Here is a 14,545-nt window from a genome sequence, read left to right on the forward strand (position 1 = left end):
AGCAGAAACCTCCAAATCCTTGGGAAACAGGAAATTTAGGGTTTCTAAAACCTAAATTTCCCCCAAGCCCTTCTCTGCACAGGAACCTGAAGTTTAGGGATCTCTCACACTGCCCAGTGGGAATTCATTACAAAGGGATGTTCACACTCCAAAAATAAGGAGGGCCCTCCCTGGCTGGGAGGAGGAAGATGCTGATCAAACTTCCAGAGGGTTTCCAACACGGGATTCTCTGGGAGCAGTTTGGAATTCACCACTTAACCCTGCACAGGGAAACACCATCCCAAACGTGGTTTATTTTCACCCCCTCAGTGTGACACCGCTGGGGCAGGGAAAGGGGGGAAGCAGGACTTGATCCAAAGTCTCTGGAGAGCCGGAGGCTGCCGGACAGCAGCGGCTGGAGCAGAGGGTGTGGGTGGAGGAAGGAAGCGAAGGTCAAACCTGGTGCTGCAGAAACGCTCGGGATCCCCGGGGAGGCTCTGCCGGCAGCAGCAGCTGCGGGATGTGGCTCCTGCTGCGTCCCCCCGGGATAAACCCGGGCTCCGGGAGGGCAGGACCCTGCCCTGAAGCAGGGAACGGCTCCTGCTGCGTCCCACCGGGATAAACCCGGGCTCCGGGAGGGCAGGACCCTTCCCTGAAGCAGGGAACGGCGGGGTGGGGCCGTGGCTAGAGCCGGTACCGGCGCTGCAGCTGCTCTGGCCTCAGGCCATTCGCACGCGGAGCAAGCAGGAGCCGGGAGACAGAGAACCAGCAGAGATTTTATTGATACAAAAAGGGCGATTTGATAATAAATACCGGGGGATTAGAAAAGGAGGGGTAGGGCAGAGGCCGGGCTGTGTGTCATTCCCCGGATCCCTGCATCTGCTTGCAGAAGGAGTCGAACTGCTGCTGCTCCAGCTCCGTCATCACCCGGTTCAGGGCGTAGATCTGGGGTTGGGAAAGGGCGGATGGCAAAGGGGGCTCGGCCGCGGGTTGGGCCGGGTCCCTCCCCATTCCCGCGCTCCCACCTCCGCCCGCTGCCGCTGCTTCAGCTCCTGCTGTGCCGACCTCTGCTTGGCCTTCTCCAGGCGAGCCGCTGGCTCCCGCGGCTTCGGCCGCTCCTTCCGCGCCCCCGCGCCCGGATCCATGGCTGCGACCCGGGCTGGGATCAGCCGGGGGTCCCGGAGCCACCCACAGGAACCCCGTGCCCGCGACACGCCCAGACAGCCGAGGCTCACATGGGGTGCCCCATTGGCATCCTCACAGGGCACTGCCCCACATCCACCCCGGGGGCCCGGGGTGATCCCCAAAATCATTCTGAGCCTTACAGGAGACCCCCAAACTCATTCTGATCCCCAAATGCATTCTACGCCTCGCAGGAGAGCCTCAAGCCCACCCGGAGCCTCACAGGAGACATTCCCCCCCATCCTGAGCCTCTCGGGTGCCTCACACCCACCCCACAGTTAGGCTGAGCCCCACAGGGGCCCCCCAAGGCTTCTCCCCGTCACCCCCCATTCCCCTCAGCGGCCCCATCTCCTCACACTTCGCCCCCCAACACCCAGAGCACCCCCAAGCTCACAGACACCCCTATCCCAAACCCCTCTCCACCCTCACAGCCCCCTGCACCTCAACGCCCACAGAGAGCACTGGAGCCCCCCCAGGCCCCTCCCAACCCTCTCCATCTCCCCGGCCCCTCATAAATCACAACCCGCCCGAAGCCCCCCACCCTCAGTGCCCCACAGCCCCCCCCCAAACCCACAGACACCCCAGTCCCACAGCGCCCAACAAGCTCCTTCCCAGGCCCACCGGGACGCCTCAGCCCCCTGAGTCCCTCAGCCAAGGCCCCGGTGTCCCCTCGCTGCCGCAGCAGAGCCCCTCAGGCCCCTCGCTCCCCCAGCCCCCCGGTGCCCCCTCAGGCCCCTCGCTCCCCCGGTGCCCCCCGCGTTCCCCGGTACCGGAGGGGCTGTGCCCGGGGCAAGATGGCAGCGCACCCCTTCCGCCTTTCGGCGCTCGATTGTCCGCCCTGGGCGCACGCGCGGAGCGCACGGGCCGGGTCCCACAGCGCCGCCTGGCGGGCGGGGAAGGGGACTGCTCCCAGTGTGCCCCAGTGCCCCGCTGTCCTTTACTGGTGTGTGACACCCCCTAAACACCCTCCCAGTGCTCCTTTACTGGTGTGTGACACACCCCCCAGTGCCCCACTGTCCTTTACTGGTGTGTGACACCCCCTAAACACCCCCCCAGTGCTCCTTTACTGGTGTGTGACACACCCCCCCAGGGCCCCACTGTCCTTTACTGGTGTGTGACACCCCCTACACATCCCTCCCACCCTTACACATCACCCCCTACCCCGCATTCCTATAAACAGCCCAGCCCTATCCATCACCATACCTCCATATACAGCTCATCCCCTGTACAGCCATACATCTCCCCTATTGCACCACAGTCCTGGCACAGCCCAGGCCCTAAAGATCAGCCCCTTCTATCACCCTACTGTACATCCCACCCTGATTGACCACTGCCCCACACAGCTCCCTCCATATACCACACCCCCATGGAGCCACCTCCATATACGACAGCCCCACACAGACCAGCCCCTACACACAACCCCATAGACCATATCCCTATAGAGCCCACCCCACACATCACAGAGCACCCCCTCTGTACCACACCCAACCACAGCACCCCCTTTGTGCAGCCCACTCCCCACAGATCAGCCCCTCTGTACAGCCCACCCTACACAGCCCAGCTCCCACACACCCCCTGTACATTCCCATACACACAGAGCCCTGCCAGGGCTGGCACAGCCTGGCTCAGCACAGCACGCATGGCATGGCATGGCATAGCATGGCACAGTAGGGCATGGGGCTGTACATGTGGCACATGTGTCACAGTACATGTCCCACAGCATGGTGACCCCCGACACATGGGTGTGACACCCCTGATGGTGACAGACCCCTGCCATGGCACAGCCCACCATGGCACAGTGCCACAGTGCCCCCAGCACAGCGTGGCACCCCTGGCACAGTGACACACCCCTGCCATGTGACCCTACGGTGTCCCCAGCCCAGCCCCCCCACCCTGGGGCTCTCCACCACCCAGCCCCTTCTCTCCAAATCCTTTATTGCCATATCCCAGCCCCCCGCACTGGGATTCCCTGGAAGCACAGGACCGAGAGCAGCAGGCGCAATGCCAGATCCTGCCCAGCACCGGGACCAGTTCCTGGGGTGGGGAAACACCCGCCAGGGCCGGGGGACACCCCAAAAACCCCCCTAGATACGGACGGTGTTGATCCGCAGCGGCTGCACGTTCTTCCCGTTGGCGTGGCTCTGGCCAGGACTGAAATAGGAGCAGAGCTTCCCGGGAAACCTCTCCCGGAAGGTGTAGAGCCAGGACATGTCGTCGGCGTTGTAGAAGATGAGCAGCCCCTTGTCGTAGTCCAGGAAGACGCCCACCTTCTCCAGCTTGCCCTTGACGTTGAGCCGCGTCCAGGGCTCGGTGCAGGCGCTGTACTGGTTCCCGTCGTGCATCACGATGCAGTAGAAGCCACGGCTCGGCTGGATCTGGATGCTGCCCTTGCGGGTCACGGCCTCGTGGGCCAGGCCAATCATCCACTGGGTTTTTTCGGACACCACCACCTCCCAGTAGTGCACGCCAGCCCCGAAGGCCTCGGCGCCCAGCACCGACACCTCGACGTCGAAGCGGCGCGGCGAGTCCTGCAGCGGCTGCGGGTGCAGGTTGCCGTAGGCCACGATGGTGCAGTCGTCCGACAGGATGAGGCGGTGGTGGGCAGTGCCAGGGTCCAGGGTCAGCGCTGCTGGCACTGCCACAGCAGGGACAGGGGGGGAACGAGGGTTAGTGCAGCCCTGGAGCCAGCCCAGGTGCTCTGTGCCACCGGGGTGACGACCGGCATGGGGAGGTCACCAGGGTGGCCTTGGCCCCATCCCTCACTGGGGTGTCCTGGCCTCATGCTCATCCCTGTCCCTCGTTGGTGTGTCCCTGCTCATCACTGATGTCCCAGACCCTTTGGAGCAATGTCCCCATCCCTTGCCAGTGACATCCCACTCCCTCCCAGGTGATGTCCTCTTCCCCATCTCTCACTGGGGTGTTCTGTCCTCATGCTCATCCCTTATCAGTGATGTCCCCTGTCCCCCACTGGTGTGTCCCTGTTCTTCATCACTGATGTCCCAGACCCTTGGCAGCAATGATGCAAGGGCTGCACTAACCCTCATCCCCATCCCCTGTCAGTGACATCCTGTTCCCTCCCAGGTGATGTCCCCTTCCCCATCTCTCACTGGGGTGTTCTGTCCTCATGCTCAACCCTTGTCAGTGATGTCCATCACTGGTGTGTCCCAGCTCTTCATCACTGCCCCCTTCCCCATCCTTCACTGGGGTGTCCTGTCCTCATGCTCAACCCTTGTCACAGAATCACAGAATAATGAGGTTGGAAGAAACCTCTAAGACCATCGAGTCCAACCTATGCCCTAACACCTCAAGCAGGCTATAGCACCAAGTGCCATGTCCAGGCTTTTTTAAACCCATCCAGAGATGGTGATTCTGCCACCTCCCTGGGAAGAGCATTCCAGTACTTTATTATTCTTTTGGTGAAAAATTTCTTCCTAATATCCAACCTGTACCTTCCCTGACATAGCTTGGGACTGTGTCCTCTGGTTCTGTCAGTGCTGCCCGGTGGAAGAGACCAACCCCACCTGTCTGCAACCTCCCTTCAGGAATGGACTGAAAGAATCCTAAAAGAACTACCCAAAGAGCTTTCCAAAGAACCCTAGAAGAACCTCCCCAAAAAAACCTAAACCTCCCTTCAGGAAGTTGTAGAGAGCAATAAGGTCACCTCTAAGCCTCCTCTTCTCCAGGCTAAACAGCCCCAGCTCCACAGTGGAATTCCCTGTCCCTCACTGGTGTGTCCCTGCTCCTCACCACTGATGTCCCAGACCCCTGGCAGCAATGTCCCCATCCCTTGTCAGTGACATGTGATGTGTCCCCTTCTCCATCCCTCACTGCCGTGTTCCTGTCCCCAGTGACCTTCCCCATCCCTTGCTACTCCCCATCCCTGCACCCTCACCAGGATGGATGTCCTGGAAGAGGGATTTCCAGATGGTGTACTGCAGTGGGCCCATGTACTTGGAGGTGGGAAAGTCCTCATAGGTCAGGTTGGTCTCGTGGATCTTCCCCTTCAGCCTGTGGAGAAGAACATGGTGTGGTGTGATGTCATAGCTTGCCTCAGTTTCCCAGTCCTTCCCCACGTGTGCCATCACCTCTCCTTTCCCCTCCCTTGCTCCCTGCTGAGTGCTGTCTGTCAATCCTGGCATTCCAGAAGGGATTGGCAGAGTTCAAAAGATGCCTTTCAGCCCTGGGGACATTGGGCCAGCCAGGTGTCATTTGTCCCCTGAGACTCCTCCCCTTACCTGGTTGGTGGGATCCCTACCCCTTCCCTGCCCCTCTCCCTGGGGTTAAAAGGAACAGCAACAACTGAATTTGGGAGGTTCTGTTGGAGCTGGTGCTGGATTCAGAGGGCCAAGAATAAAGCTCTGGATCTAAACCCTCCAGCAGAACCGACTCCTTTCCTTCACCATTGCCTTAAAGCTTCTCCACCAGAGGTAAACCTGAGCTCCTGCACGCCTGGACTTGTCCCAAGCACCCAGCTGAAATATCCAGCTTAGCCAAAGGTGTCTCTGAGGTGAAACCACCACAGCTGCCGCCTTTGGTCAAGCAGCAAGGGCCAGACGAGCCCAGGCACGTTCCATCCGGCTCTACTGGCATTTAATTCCAATATACTGGCAGAGTGATTGGCAGAGTTCAAAAGATGCCTTTCAGCCCTGGGGGACATTGGGCCAGCCAGGTGTCATTTGTCCCCTGAGACTCCCCCACCCTTACCTGGCTAGTGGGATCCCTACCCCTTCCCTGCCCCTCTCCCCGGGGTTAAAAGGAACAGCAACCACGGGCTCAGGGAGTTCTGTTGGAGCTGGTGCTGGATTCAGACGCCTGTGGGCCAGGAATAAAGCTTAGAACCTGACTCATTTTCCTTCACCTCACCTTAAAGCTTCTCCACCAGAGGTAAACCTGAGTTCCTGCATGCCTGGACTTGTCCCAAGCGCCCAGCTGCAGCATCCAGCTTAGCCAAAGGTGTCTGTGGGGTGAAACACCACACACCCAGGCAGCCAAAAGTGTCTCTGGGGTGAAACACCACACACCCAGCCAGCCAAAAGTGTCTCTGGGGTGAAACACCACACATCCAGCTTAGCCAAAGGTGTCTCTGGGGTAAAACACCACACATCCAGCCAGCCCAAGGTGTCTCTGAGGTGAAACACCACATATCCAGCTTAGCCAAAAGTGTCTCTGAGGTGAAACACCACACATCCAGCTTAGCCAAAGGTGTCTCTGGGGTGAAACACCACACATCCAGCTTAGCCAAAGGTGCCTCTGAGGTGAAACCACCACCGCTGCCACCTTTGGTCAAGCAGCAGGGGCCAGACGAGCCCAGGCACGTTCCATCTGGTTATATTGGTAATAATTCCAATCAGAACACGCGGTGCCAAGGCGGGGGTGACAGCGGGGACCCCGCCATCCTCTCACCGCCACCCACCTCTCCGAGAGGGACGCCACACCAGCCAGGAAGACGTGTTTATCGGCCTCGGCCAGGCGCTCCTGCAGGATCTGGGCGCCCTCCTGGACCTTGCGCAGCTGCTGGCTGTAGCGCTGGATCTTGTGCTCGATGTCGCTGAGCGTGCGCGCCGTGTCGGCCTCCAGCTCCTCCAGCATGGCCTTCTGCCGCTCCCGCAGCAGCCGGTGCAGCCGCTCAAACGCCTCCCCGATGGTCCCCCGCAGGCTCTTGGCTGAGGACTTGGGGTGCAAGGTGGGGTTAGGGGCGCCCAAAGCTCAGCTGGTCAATGCAGGAGTTCCTTAATCCCCAAAGAAATGTCTACAAGGGTATTGGAGCGGGGAGTTGCAGGGGCTGCAAGGGTGGGTTTGGTAGTGTGCTCTTAAAAAATGGACTGAAAGGATGCTAGAAGAACTACCCAAAAGGCTTTCCAAAGAAGCCTAGGAGAAGCTCCTCAAAAAACCCTAAAAGAACCCTAGGAGAACCTCCTCATAAAAACCTAAAAGAAGCCTAGGAGAACCACCCCAAAAAACCTAAAAGAAGCCTAGGAGAACTTCCCCAAAAACCCTAAAAGAACCCTAGGAGAACCTCCTCATTAAAACCTAAAAGAAGCCTAGGAGAACCTCCTCATTAAAACCTAAAAGAAGCCTAGGAGAACCTCCCCAAAAAAACCTAAAAGAAGCCTAGGAGAATCTCCACAAGAAAACCTAAAAGAAGCCTAGGAGAAGCTCCTCAAAAAAAACCATAAAAGAAGCCTAGGAGAACCTCGCCAAAAAACCTAAAAGAAGCCTAGGAGAGGCTCCTCAAAAAACCCTAAAAGAACCCTAGGAGAACCTCCCCAAAAAACCTAAAAGAAGCCTAGGAGAACCTCCCCAAAAAACCTAAAAGAAGCCTAGGAGAGGCTCCTCAAAAAAACCCTAAAAGAACCCTAGGAGAACCTCCCCTAAAAAACCTTACAAAGGACCCTAAAAGAACTCCCTAAGAATCTTCTGAAGAACCTAAAAGAACCTCCCAAAGATGCTAAAAAATCATCTTAATGAATCTCCCCAAGAAACCTAAAAGAAGCCTAGGAGAACCTCCCCAAAAAAACCTTACAAAGGACCCTAAAAGAACCCCCTAAGAACCCTGAAGTAACCCTAAAAGAACCTTCTCAAGAACCTAAAAGAACCTCCCAAAGATCCTAAAAAAGCACCTTAAGGAATCTCCCCAAGAAACCTAAAGAACCCTACAAGAACCTCCCAAAGAACCTTACAAAGGACCCTAAAAGAACTCCCCAAGAACCCTAAAGTAACCCTAAAAGAACCTCCCAAAGATCCTAAAAAAGCACCTTAAGGAATCTCCCCAAGAAACCAAAAGAACCCTACAAGAACCTTCCAAAAACCTTAAAACAATCTCCAAAAGAACCCTGAAAAAAACTCACAAAAAACTTTATAGAGCTCTTAAAGAATTCTTAAAGAATCTTAAAAGAGATCTTTTAAGAACCCTAAAAAAACCCCTAAAACCCTCTAAAATCCCTCAAATTACACTTTAAAACCCCCTAAAAAACCTCCAAGAAACCAAAACTAAAAAAAAAAACCACCCTAAAACCTAAAAAACCCCACATCATTTGCTGGTGGGGATGGGGAGAAAATTGAACTCCACTGGACATTGAACCCCTGAGTGAAGAGATAATGAATTAAATTAATTAAAAAGATAAATCAAAGCAGCCCTGCAGGAAATGACAGAGGGATGAGCAGCCCCATTGGGGTACCACAGAAGGAAAAAATGGGGCAAATCCATGAAATTGTCCAGTTTGGAGTGTTTGGAAGTTCCAAAAGCAGGCTGGTGAGGGTCAGGGTTGGGGTGTCATTGGGGTGGCAATGGGGTTGACCCCAATTCTGCTTTGGGGGGGCTGTGAAGGGCTGGGGAAAAGGGGGGGTCCCCAGGGGTGACAGTGGTGTCCTCACACGTACCTTGGTCTCAGCCAGCTGCTTCTTGAGGAGCTGCAGGGCTTCCGTGTGGCCACGCTCGCTCTCCTGCAGCCCCTGGAGCTGCTCCTTCAGCTCCCGCTGGGGACAGGGAGGGAAAACCCATAAATTGGTGATTTGGGGGAAAAAAGGGATCCCACAGGGAGCTTTACCACCCAAAGCAACCATGGGGCTGTGGGATGGGCAGGCCATGGGTGGCACATGTGGAATGAGGGTCCTGCCTGGGGATTGGAAGGTCCTACCTGGGGGACAGCTCAGCCATGGGGTGACTTGAGGGTTCCCAAGGACTCCCAGTGGTGATGGAGAAGGGGGATCCCAGGGGGACAATGGCAGAAGTGTGGATGCATGGATGGATGGAGGGAGGGATGGAGGGATGGAGGGAGGGATGAGGGATGGATGGATGGATGGGTGATGGATGGAGGGAGGGATGGATGGAGGGAGGGATGGATGGAGGGAGGGATGGATGGAGGGAGGGAGGGATGGATGGAGGGAGGGAGGGAGGGAGGGATGGATGGATGATGGATGGATGGATGGATGGATGGATGGATGGATGGAGGGATGGATGGAGGGAGGGATGGATGGAGGGAGGGATGGAGGGAGGGATGGAGGGAGGGATGGATGGAGGGATGGAGGGAGGGATGGAGGGAGGGAGGGAGGGATGGATGGAGGGAGGGATGGAAGGAGGGAGGGATGGAAGGAGGGAGGGATAGATGGAGCTGGCCCCAACACAGACAAAAGAGCTGTGGGAACAGATTGGAGGAAGGCATGGAGCTGACCCCAGTGGGGACAGGAGGGGTGAGTGACAGGCAGGCAGAAGGGAGGCATGGCGCTGACTCCAGTGGGGAAAAGAAGGAATACAGGGAAATATAGGGGTCAGGGACACGTGGGCAGGAGGAAGTCACAGGAATGACTCCCATGGAGACAGGAGGGGTGCACAGACAGACAGACTGATGGGGAAAGGCACAGGACTGACCCTGACAAGCAGGGACATGGGGACAGACAGGAAAACAGCACAGGGATGACCCCACAGGGACAGGAGGGGTGCAGGGACAGACAGAATGACAGGACGCAGGCACGGTGCTGACCTGAGAAGGAAAAGCAGTACAGGGACAGATGGACTGGAAGAAGCCACAGGAAGAAGCCTCTGCTTCCATAATGAGTGTCTGGCAGGAGCAGGGACAGGAGCAGGGACAGCTGCAGTGGCCTCACAGAGTGACACCAGCCTGGAGGGGACCCCAGGGACCATCTGGGGTCTCCAGGCAGGCAGTGGGAGCAGCAGTCCTGGTGCTGGGGCTGTCCCTGTCACCCTCAGAGCACTCACAGTGCTCTGACCCTAAAGGTGAGAGATGGGGTGCAGGGACAGACAGACATACAGAGGGAAGGCACGGGGCTGACCCTGAGAGGGAAAATAAGGGGTGCAGGGACAGAAGAAGGGGTGCAGGGAAAGGGGTGCAGGGACAGACACATGGGAGGAAGCCACAAGACTGATGCCCATGGGCTCAAGATGGGCACAGGGACAAAAGGGAAGGGCACTACCATGGAAGTGAGAGGGACCAGCCAGACACAGCAGCCCTGAGGAGCCACCTGGGGCAGGGAACCCCACAGGGACCTGTGACCGTGCTCACAGGGGTCTGAGGATGAGGGAAGAGACGAGGATCTGACTCCATGTTTCAGAAGGCTTGATTTATTATTTTATGATATATATTATATTAAAACTATGCTAAAAGAATAGAAGAAAGGATTTCATCAGAAGGCTGGCTAAGGATAGAAAAAGGAATGATAACAAAGGTTTGTGGCTTGGACGCTCTGTCTGAGCCAGCTGGACTGTGATTGGCCATTAATTAGAAACAACCAACATGGGCCAATCCCAGATGCACCTGTTGCATTCCACAGCAGCAGATAACCATTGGTTACATTTTGTCCCTGAGGCCTCTCACCTTCTCAGGAGTACAAATCCTAAGGAAAGGATTTTTCATAGAAGATGTCTGCAACCGGGACCCACCTGCAGCTCCTCGAAGGCATCATCCACGTTGGTGACCTGGTGCTGCTCGTGCACGGCCGGCTCATCGCAGAAGAAGCAAACCACGGCCCGGTCGGTGAGGCAGAAGAGCTTCACCTTCTCGTGGTCCTTGCAGGGGAAGGGGCTGCGCTGGGCGCCCAGGATGGCGTCCAGGGGGAAGGCGCTGTAGCGCTCCACGATGTTGGCCAGCTTGAGGCTGGGGGCCAGCGTGGGCTCGGGGAAGGTGCGGCGGCACTCGGGGCAGTCGCGGGTGCCCTGCGGCTCCTGGCGCACCCAGTGCTCCGTGATGCAGCGGCGGCAGAAGTAGTGCTCGCAGCCCAGCCCCACCGGGTCCTGGTAGATGCTCAGGCAGATGGAGCACAGCAGCTCGTCCTTGAGGCTGCAGGCCATGGCTGGGGCTGGGGAGAGCAGCACAGGGTCAGGGGGCGCTGGGGAGAGGGGCACACAGAGTCAGGGGGTGTTGGGGAGAGGGGAATGGGCTCGGGGGAGAGGGGCACGGGGTTAGGGGGAGCTGGGGAGAGGGGAACAGGGTCAGACGGGCTGGGAGAGGGGCATGGGGTCAGGGGGGGCCAAGGAGGCTGGGGAGAGGGGAACACTGGGTCAGGGGGCATTGGGAGAGGGGCACACGGGGTCAGGGGAGAGGGGCACAGGATCAGGGGGGCTGGGGAGAGGGGTATGGGGTTAGTGGGGCTGGGAGAGGGGCACAGGGAGTCAGGGGAGAGGGGCACGGGGTTGGGGGGGGGGGCGGGAGAAGGGCATGGGGTCAGGGGGGCTGGGGAGAGGAGCACGAGGTCAGGGGGACTGGGGAGAGGGGTATGGGGTCAGGGGGGCTGGGGAGAGGGGAACACTGGGTCAGGGGGCCTGGGGAGACTGGCACAGGGTTGGAGGGGCTGGGAGACGGTGAATGGGGGATTGTGGGGAGGGGGACCATGGGGGAGACAGGATGAATGGGGGGCTTTGGGTGGAGGAGACAGGATGAATGAGGGAGCCTCAGAGGGGAGAGGGTAAAAGGGGGACTTGGGGTAGAAGCAGTTGTGGGGGAGAGGGTGAGTGAAGGCCTTGGATTGATGGGGAGCAGGTGAATGAGACGGTTTGAGGTGGGAAGGTAAAAGGGATGGGGGGAGGTCGAAGGTGGAGAGGGTGAGTGGAGGCCTTGGGATGAAGGTGAGAGGGTGAATGGGAGCTCGGGAGGGAAGGTTGGGAGGGTGAGCAGAGGGCTCAGGGGAAAGCTGTAGGGGGAGAGTCTGAATGAGGGTTTGGGATGGGGGGAAGTTAAAGGTGAGAGGGTGAGTGGGGGAACTTGGGGTGGGGAGGAATGGGGGAGTAGGGGTGAGGATGATAATAAGGGGGATGGGGGTCAGGTGGGAAAGGGGGGGGTGCAGGGTTTGCATCCCCCCACTAGGGAGCAAGGTGGGGTTTGGGATGCAATGGGGGCTGGAGGGGCTGCAGTGAGGGAAATGGGAGTGTCAGAAGGCAATAAGGGGCTGGAGGATTTACAAACAGGGGGGACAGAGGGGGTCAGGATGCAAATGGGGGTGCTCAGAGGGTCGCACTGTGGGAAATGGGAGAATCAAGCCACAACAGGGGGATGAGGTGGTTACAGTGGGGACCAAGCTGCAATAGGGTTGCAGTGCAGGGAGGGGGAACTGGGGGTCAGGATACAATGGGAAGGGGGCTGGAGGAGTTGCATTAGGAGGATCAGGATGCAATGGGGATAATGGGAGCATCAGGATGTAGTGGGGTGGATTTGGGATAGAGGTGATCAGAGCAACGCTGGGAGGGGACACAATAAGGTTGCAATAGGAGTGAGGCTGGGGGTGAATGAGATACAGGGCACGCCGGCCGGTCTGACAGGGGGTACCGGGGATATTGGGGGGTGGGGCTGAGCCTGCAGAGTGGTGGGGAGCAGGGATGGGGCTGAATGAGGGGCACAGGGGCGGGTGGGGCTGAGGCTGCCTCTGGGGTCCGGGGCTGAGGCTGGGTTGGGGTCCGGGGCTGCGGCTGCCTCTGGGCAGTCAGGATTGAGGCTGGATTGGAGTTGCTCGGGTTCAGGCCGGATTTGGGGGCCGTGGCGGGGCTGGCCGTGGCGGGCTCGGGGCTGAGGGTGGATTTGGGGGGCTCGGGGCTGGGGCTGCACCGGAGCCCCGCGTTCGAGCCGCCCCCCGCTCGCGGCCGAACCCGGGTTCGAGACCGGTCCCCGCCAACCCCGTCCGATGCCACCCCGCGCCTCCTTCAGCCGCCGGCGCTGGTGCCCTCACCCAGCCGGTGCCCGGTGCTGTTCTGGTGCCGTGCCCCGGTGCCGCTGGGATCGCGGTGCCGCTGGGATCGCTGTCCCGCCGCCGCCTCAAGAGCGGCCCCGCCGCGACGGGCCGGGGGTGGGCGAGCAAGAGGGGGCGCGGCCGCGCGGCACTTCCTGCCCGCCCCCCCCCGCGCCCACAGTGGGCCCGCCCCCACCCCATTGTCCCCCGCGCGGCGCGGCCTCGCCGGCGCGTACCATTGCCGCCCGCGGGGGGGCGTTTAAAGGGGCCACGGCCTCGGCAGCCGTGTGCTGTCCGTCTGTCCGGACAGTCGGGCACTGACCCTTCCCCACCCTGACCCTTTTTCTATCCCTGTCTGTCCCTCCGTCCATCCCGTTCTCCTCCACCCAGCTATCTCCCTGTCCAGCCCTTTATCCATCCATTTGTCCATCTGTCGTTCTGTCCCTCTGTCCTCTGATCTTTCCATCCATCCTTCTACCTACCTCTCGGTCCCCTGTCCAACCTTCTTCCCTTCCAGACCTTAATCTCTCTGTCCATCCATTCGTCTGTCCTGTCTCTCTCTTCACCCATCTGTCCATGCACCCATCTCTCTGTCCATCCCTCTGTCCAATCATCCATGCCTCCCATTGTGTCTCCCTTTATCCACTCCTCCCTCCCTCTGGCCCTCCATCAATCCCTCCAGATCTCCTTGTTACCCTGTCCACCCATCTCCCCATGCACTCCTTAAAACCTTCATCCATCCATCCATCCATCCATCCATCCATCCATCCATCCATCCATCGCTCTCCCATCCACCCATTTCTCTTGTCCAGCCCTTAATCCCTCTGTCTCTCCATTTGTTTATCCATCCTGTCTATCCTTTTGTGCCCCTGTACTCCCACCCCTCTATCCCTCTCTTCCTCCCAGTTTCCTGCACCCACCAGTGACCAGAGCCAGGTGACCCCACAGCTGACACTGACAAACCCATTGCTGAGAGAACACCGCTTTCCCCCCCAAACCTATTGCTGAGAGAACACTGCTTTCACCCCAAATGTACCAATTTAGCCAAAAATCACAGAGAGGAGTTTTGGGTGGCAGACATCTACTGTGTTATCGCCATGCTTGGCCATGGTGGGACCAGTTGGGACCAGTGGCAGCACTGCCTGCCCCATAACAAGGTTTCTACCCCCTGGGATCCCCAGGGATCCTTCACTCCCCCCTTGAGGGACCAGAGAGACAAAGGAGGAACCCTGGGGTGGTGGTAAGGGGGGCTGGAGGATGGAGGGGGCAGTGGGGAAGGGGACACAGTTCCTGAGGGAAACTTGAGCTGCATATTTGGGAAGAGGCGTGCCTGTCTGGCCAACAGCCAACAGGAACAAACTGCTTGGTTTTCACCGCTGGATCACCCCCCTCCCACTGCTGGCACCCCCCTTCCCTCCCCCCAAACCCAGGTACACCCCATCTCCTGGTTATCCCCATCCCCTTCCAAGGAATCTGCTCTGCCCCTCTTCCTGCTAGGCCCCAAAAGCTTGGAAACAGCTAAAAAAATATAACAAACCCACATGGTCTTGTTTTTTTTCCTGCTTGTTTTCCTGCTTTAGGAATTCAGGTCATGTCTCCCCTCTGGGACCCTCTGGGGACTCAGGAACAGCTGGAATGATATCAAATAACCATGGAAAGAAGGAAAAATCCTTTTTTCACCCCAGATTCAGATTCAGGGCTAGGGGATCCC

The 14,545-nt window shown here is 58.4% G+C and overlaps 2 protein-coding genes across 4 annotated transcripts; both read right to left on the reverse strand.

The window, feature by feature from the left end:
* Nucleotides 1-735: 735 nt before the first annotated feature.
* SVBP (small vasohibin binding protein) lies at nucleotides 736-2,122 on the reverse strand. Of its 3 annotated transcripts, none has more exons than XM_071448992.1 (3): nucleotides 1,968-2,122; nucleotides 1,005-1,126; nucleotides 736-924 (listed from the first exon to the last, which is right to left on the reverse strand). In XM_071448992.1, exons 2-3 carry the CDS (start codon nucleotides 1,122-1,124, stop codon nucleotides 838-840), a joined length of 207 nt encoding a protein of 68 aa, XP_071305093.1. In that variant the 5' UTR covers nucleotides 1,125-1,126; nucleotides 1,968-2,122; the 3' UTR covers nucleotides 736-837. The 3 variants fall into 3 exon arrangements, with proteins under 3 accessions (XP_071305093.1, XP_071305092.1, XP_071305091.1); XM_071448991.1 differs by having other exon boundaries at nucleotides 1,932-2,113; XM_071448990.1 differs by lacking the exon at nucleotides 1,968-2,122 and having other exon boundaries at nucleotides 1,005-1,458.
* Nucleotides 2,123-3,079: 957 nt separating this feature from the next.
* Nucleotides 3,080-13,017, reverse strand: LOC139600651 (E3 ubiquitin-protein ligase TRIM62). Its single transcript, XM_071448989.1, has 6 exons — nucleotides 12,835-13,017; nucleotides 10,559-10,974; nucleotides 8,542-8,637; nucleotides 6,575-6,831; nucleotides 5,054-5,169; nucleotides 3,080-3,796 (listed from the first exon to the last, which is right to left on the reverse strand). The coding sequence occupies exons 2-6, from the start codon at nucleotides 10,964-10,966 to the stop codon at nucleotides 3,246-3,248; spliced, it is 1,428 nt and encodes a 475-aa protein (XP_071305090.1). The 5' UTR covers nucleotides 10,967-10,974; nucleotides 12,835-13,017; the 3' UTR covers nucleotides 3,080-3,245.
* Between the last annotated feature and the right edge of the window lie 1,528 nt (nucleotides 13,018-14,545).

This window comes from Agelaius tricolor, unplaced genomic scaffold, assembly GCF_023055355.1.
Source record: "Agelaius tricolor isolate 1412-34295 unplaced genomic scaffold, bAgeTri1.0.p SCAF_28, whole genome shotgun sequence".
Lineage (NCBI taxonomy): Eukaryota > Metazoa > Chordata > Aves > Passeriformes > Icteridae > Agelaius > Agelaius tricolor.

Coding starts and splice junctions, on each gene's coding strand:
- SVBP (XM_071448990.1), bottom strand. CDS start 1,292: ATGATTTTGGGGATCACCCCGGGCCCCCGGGGTGGATGTGGGGCAGTG. Junction 925..1,004: donor AGCAGCGGCAGCGGGCGGAG/GTGGGAGCGCGG, acceptor TCCCAACCCCAG/ATCTACGCCCTGAACCGGGT.
- LOC139600651 (XM_071448989.1), bottom strand. CDS start 10,966: ATGGCCTGCAGCCTCAAGGACGAGCTGCTGTGCTCCATCTGCCTGAGC. Junction 5,170..6,574: donor GTGGCGTCCCTCTCGGAGAG/GTGGGTGGCGGT, acceptor TCTTCTCCACAG/GCTGAAGGGGAAGATCCACG. Junction 3,797..5,053: donor CTTCCAGGACATCCATCCTG/GTGAGGGTGCAG, acceptor CTGCTGTGGCAG/TGCCAGCAGCGCTGACCCTG.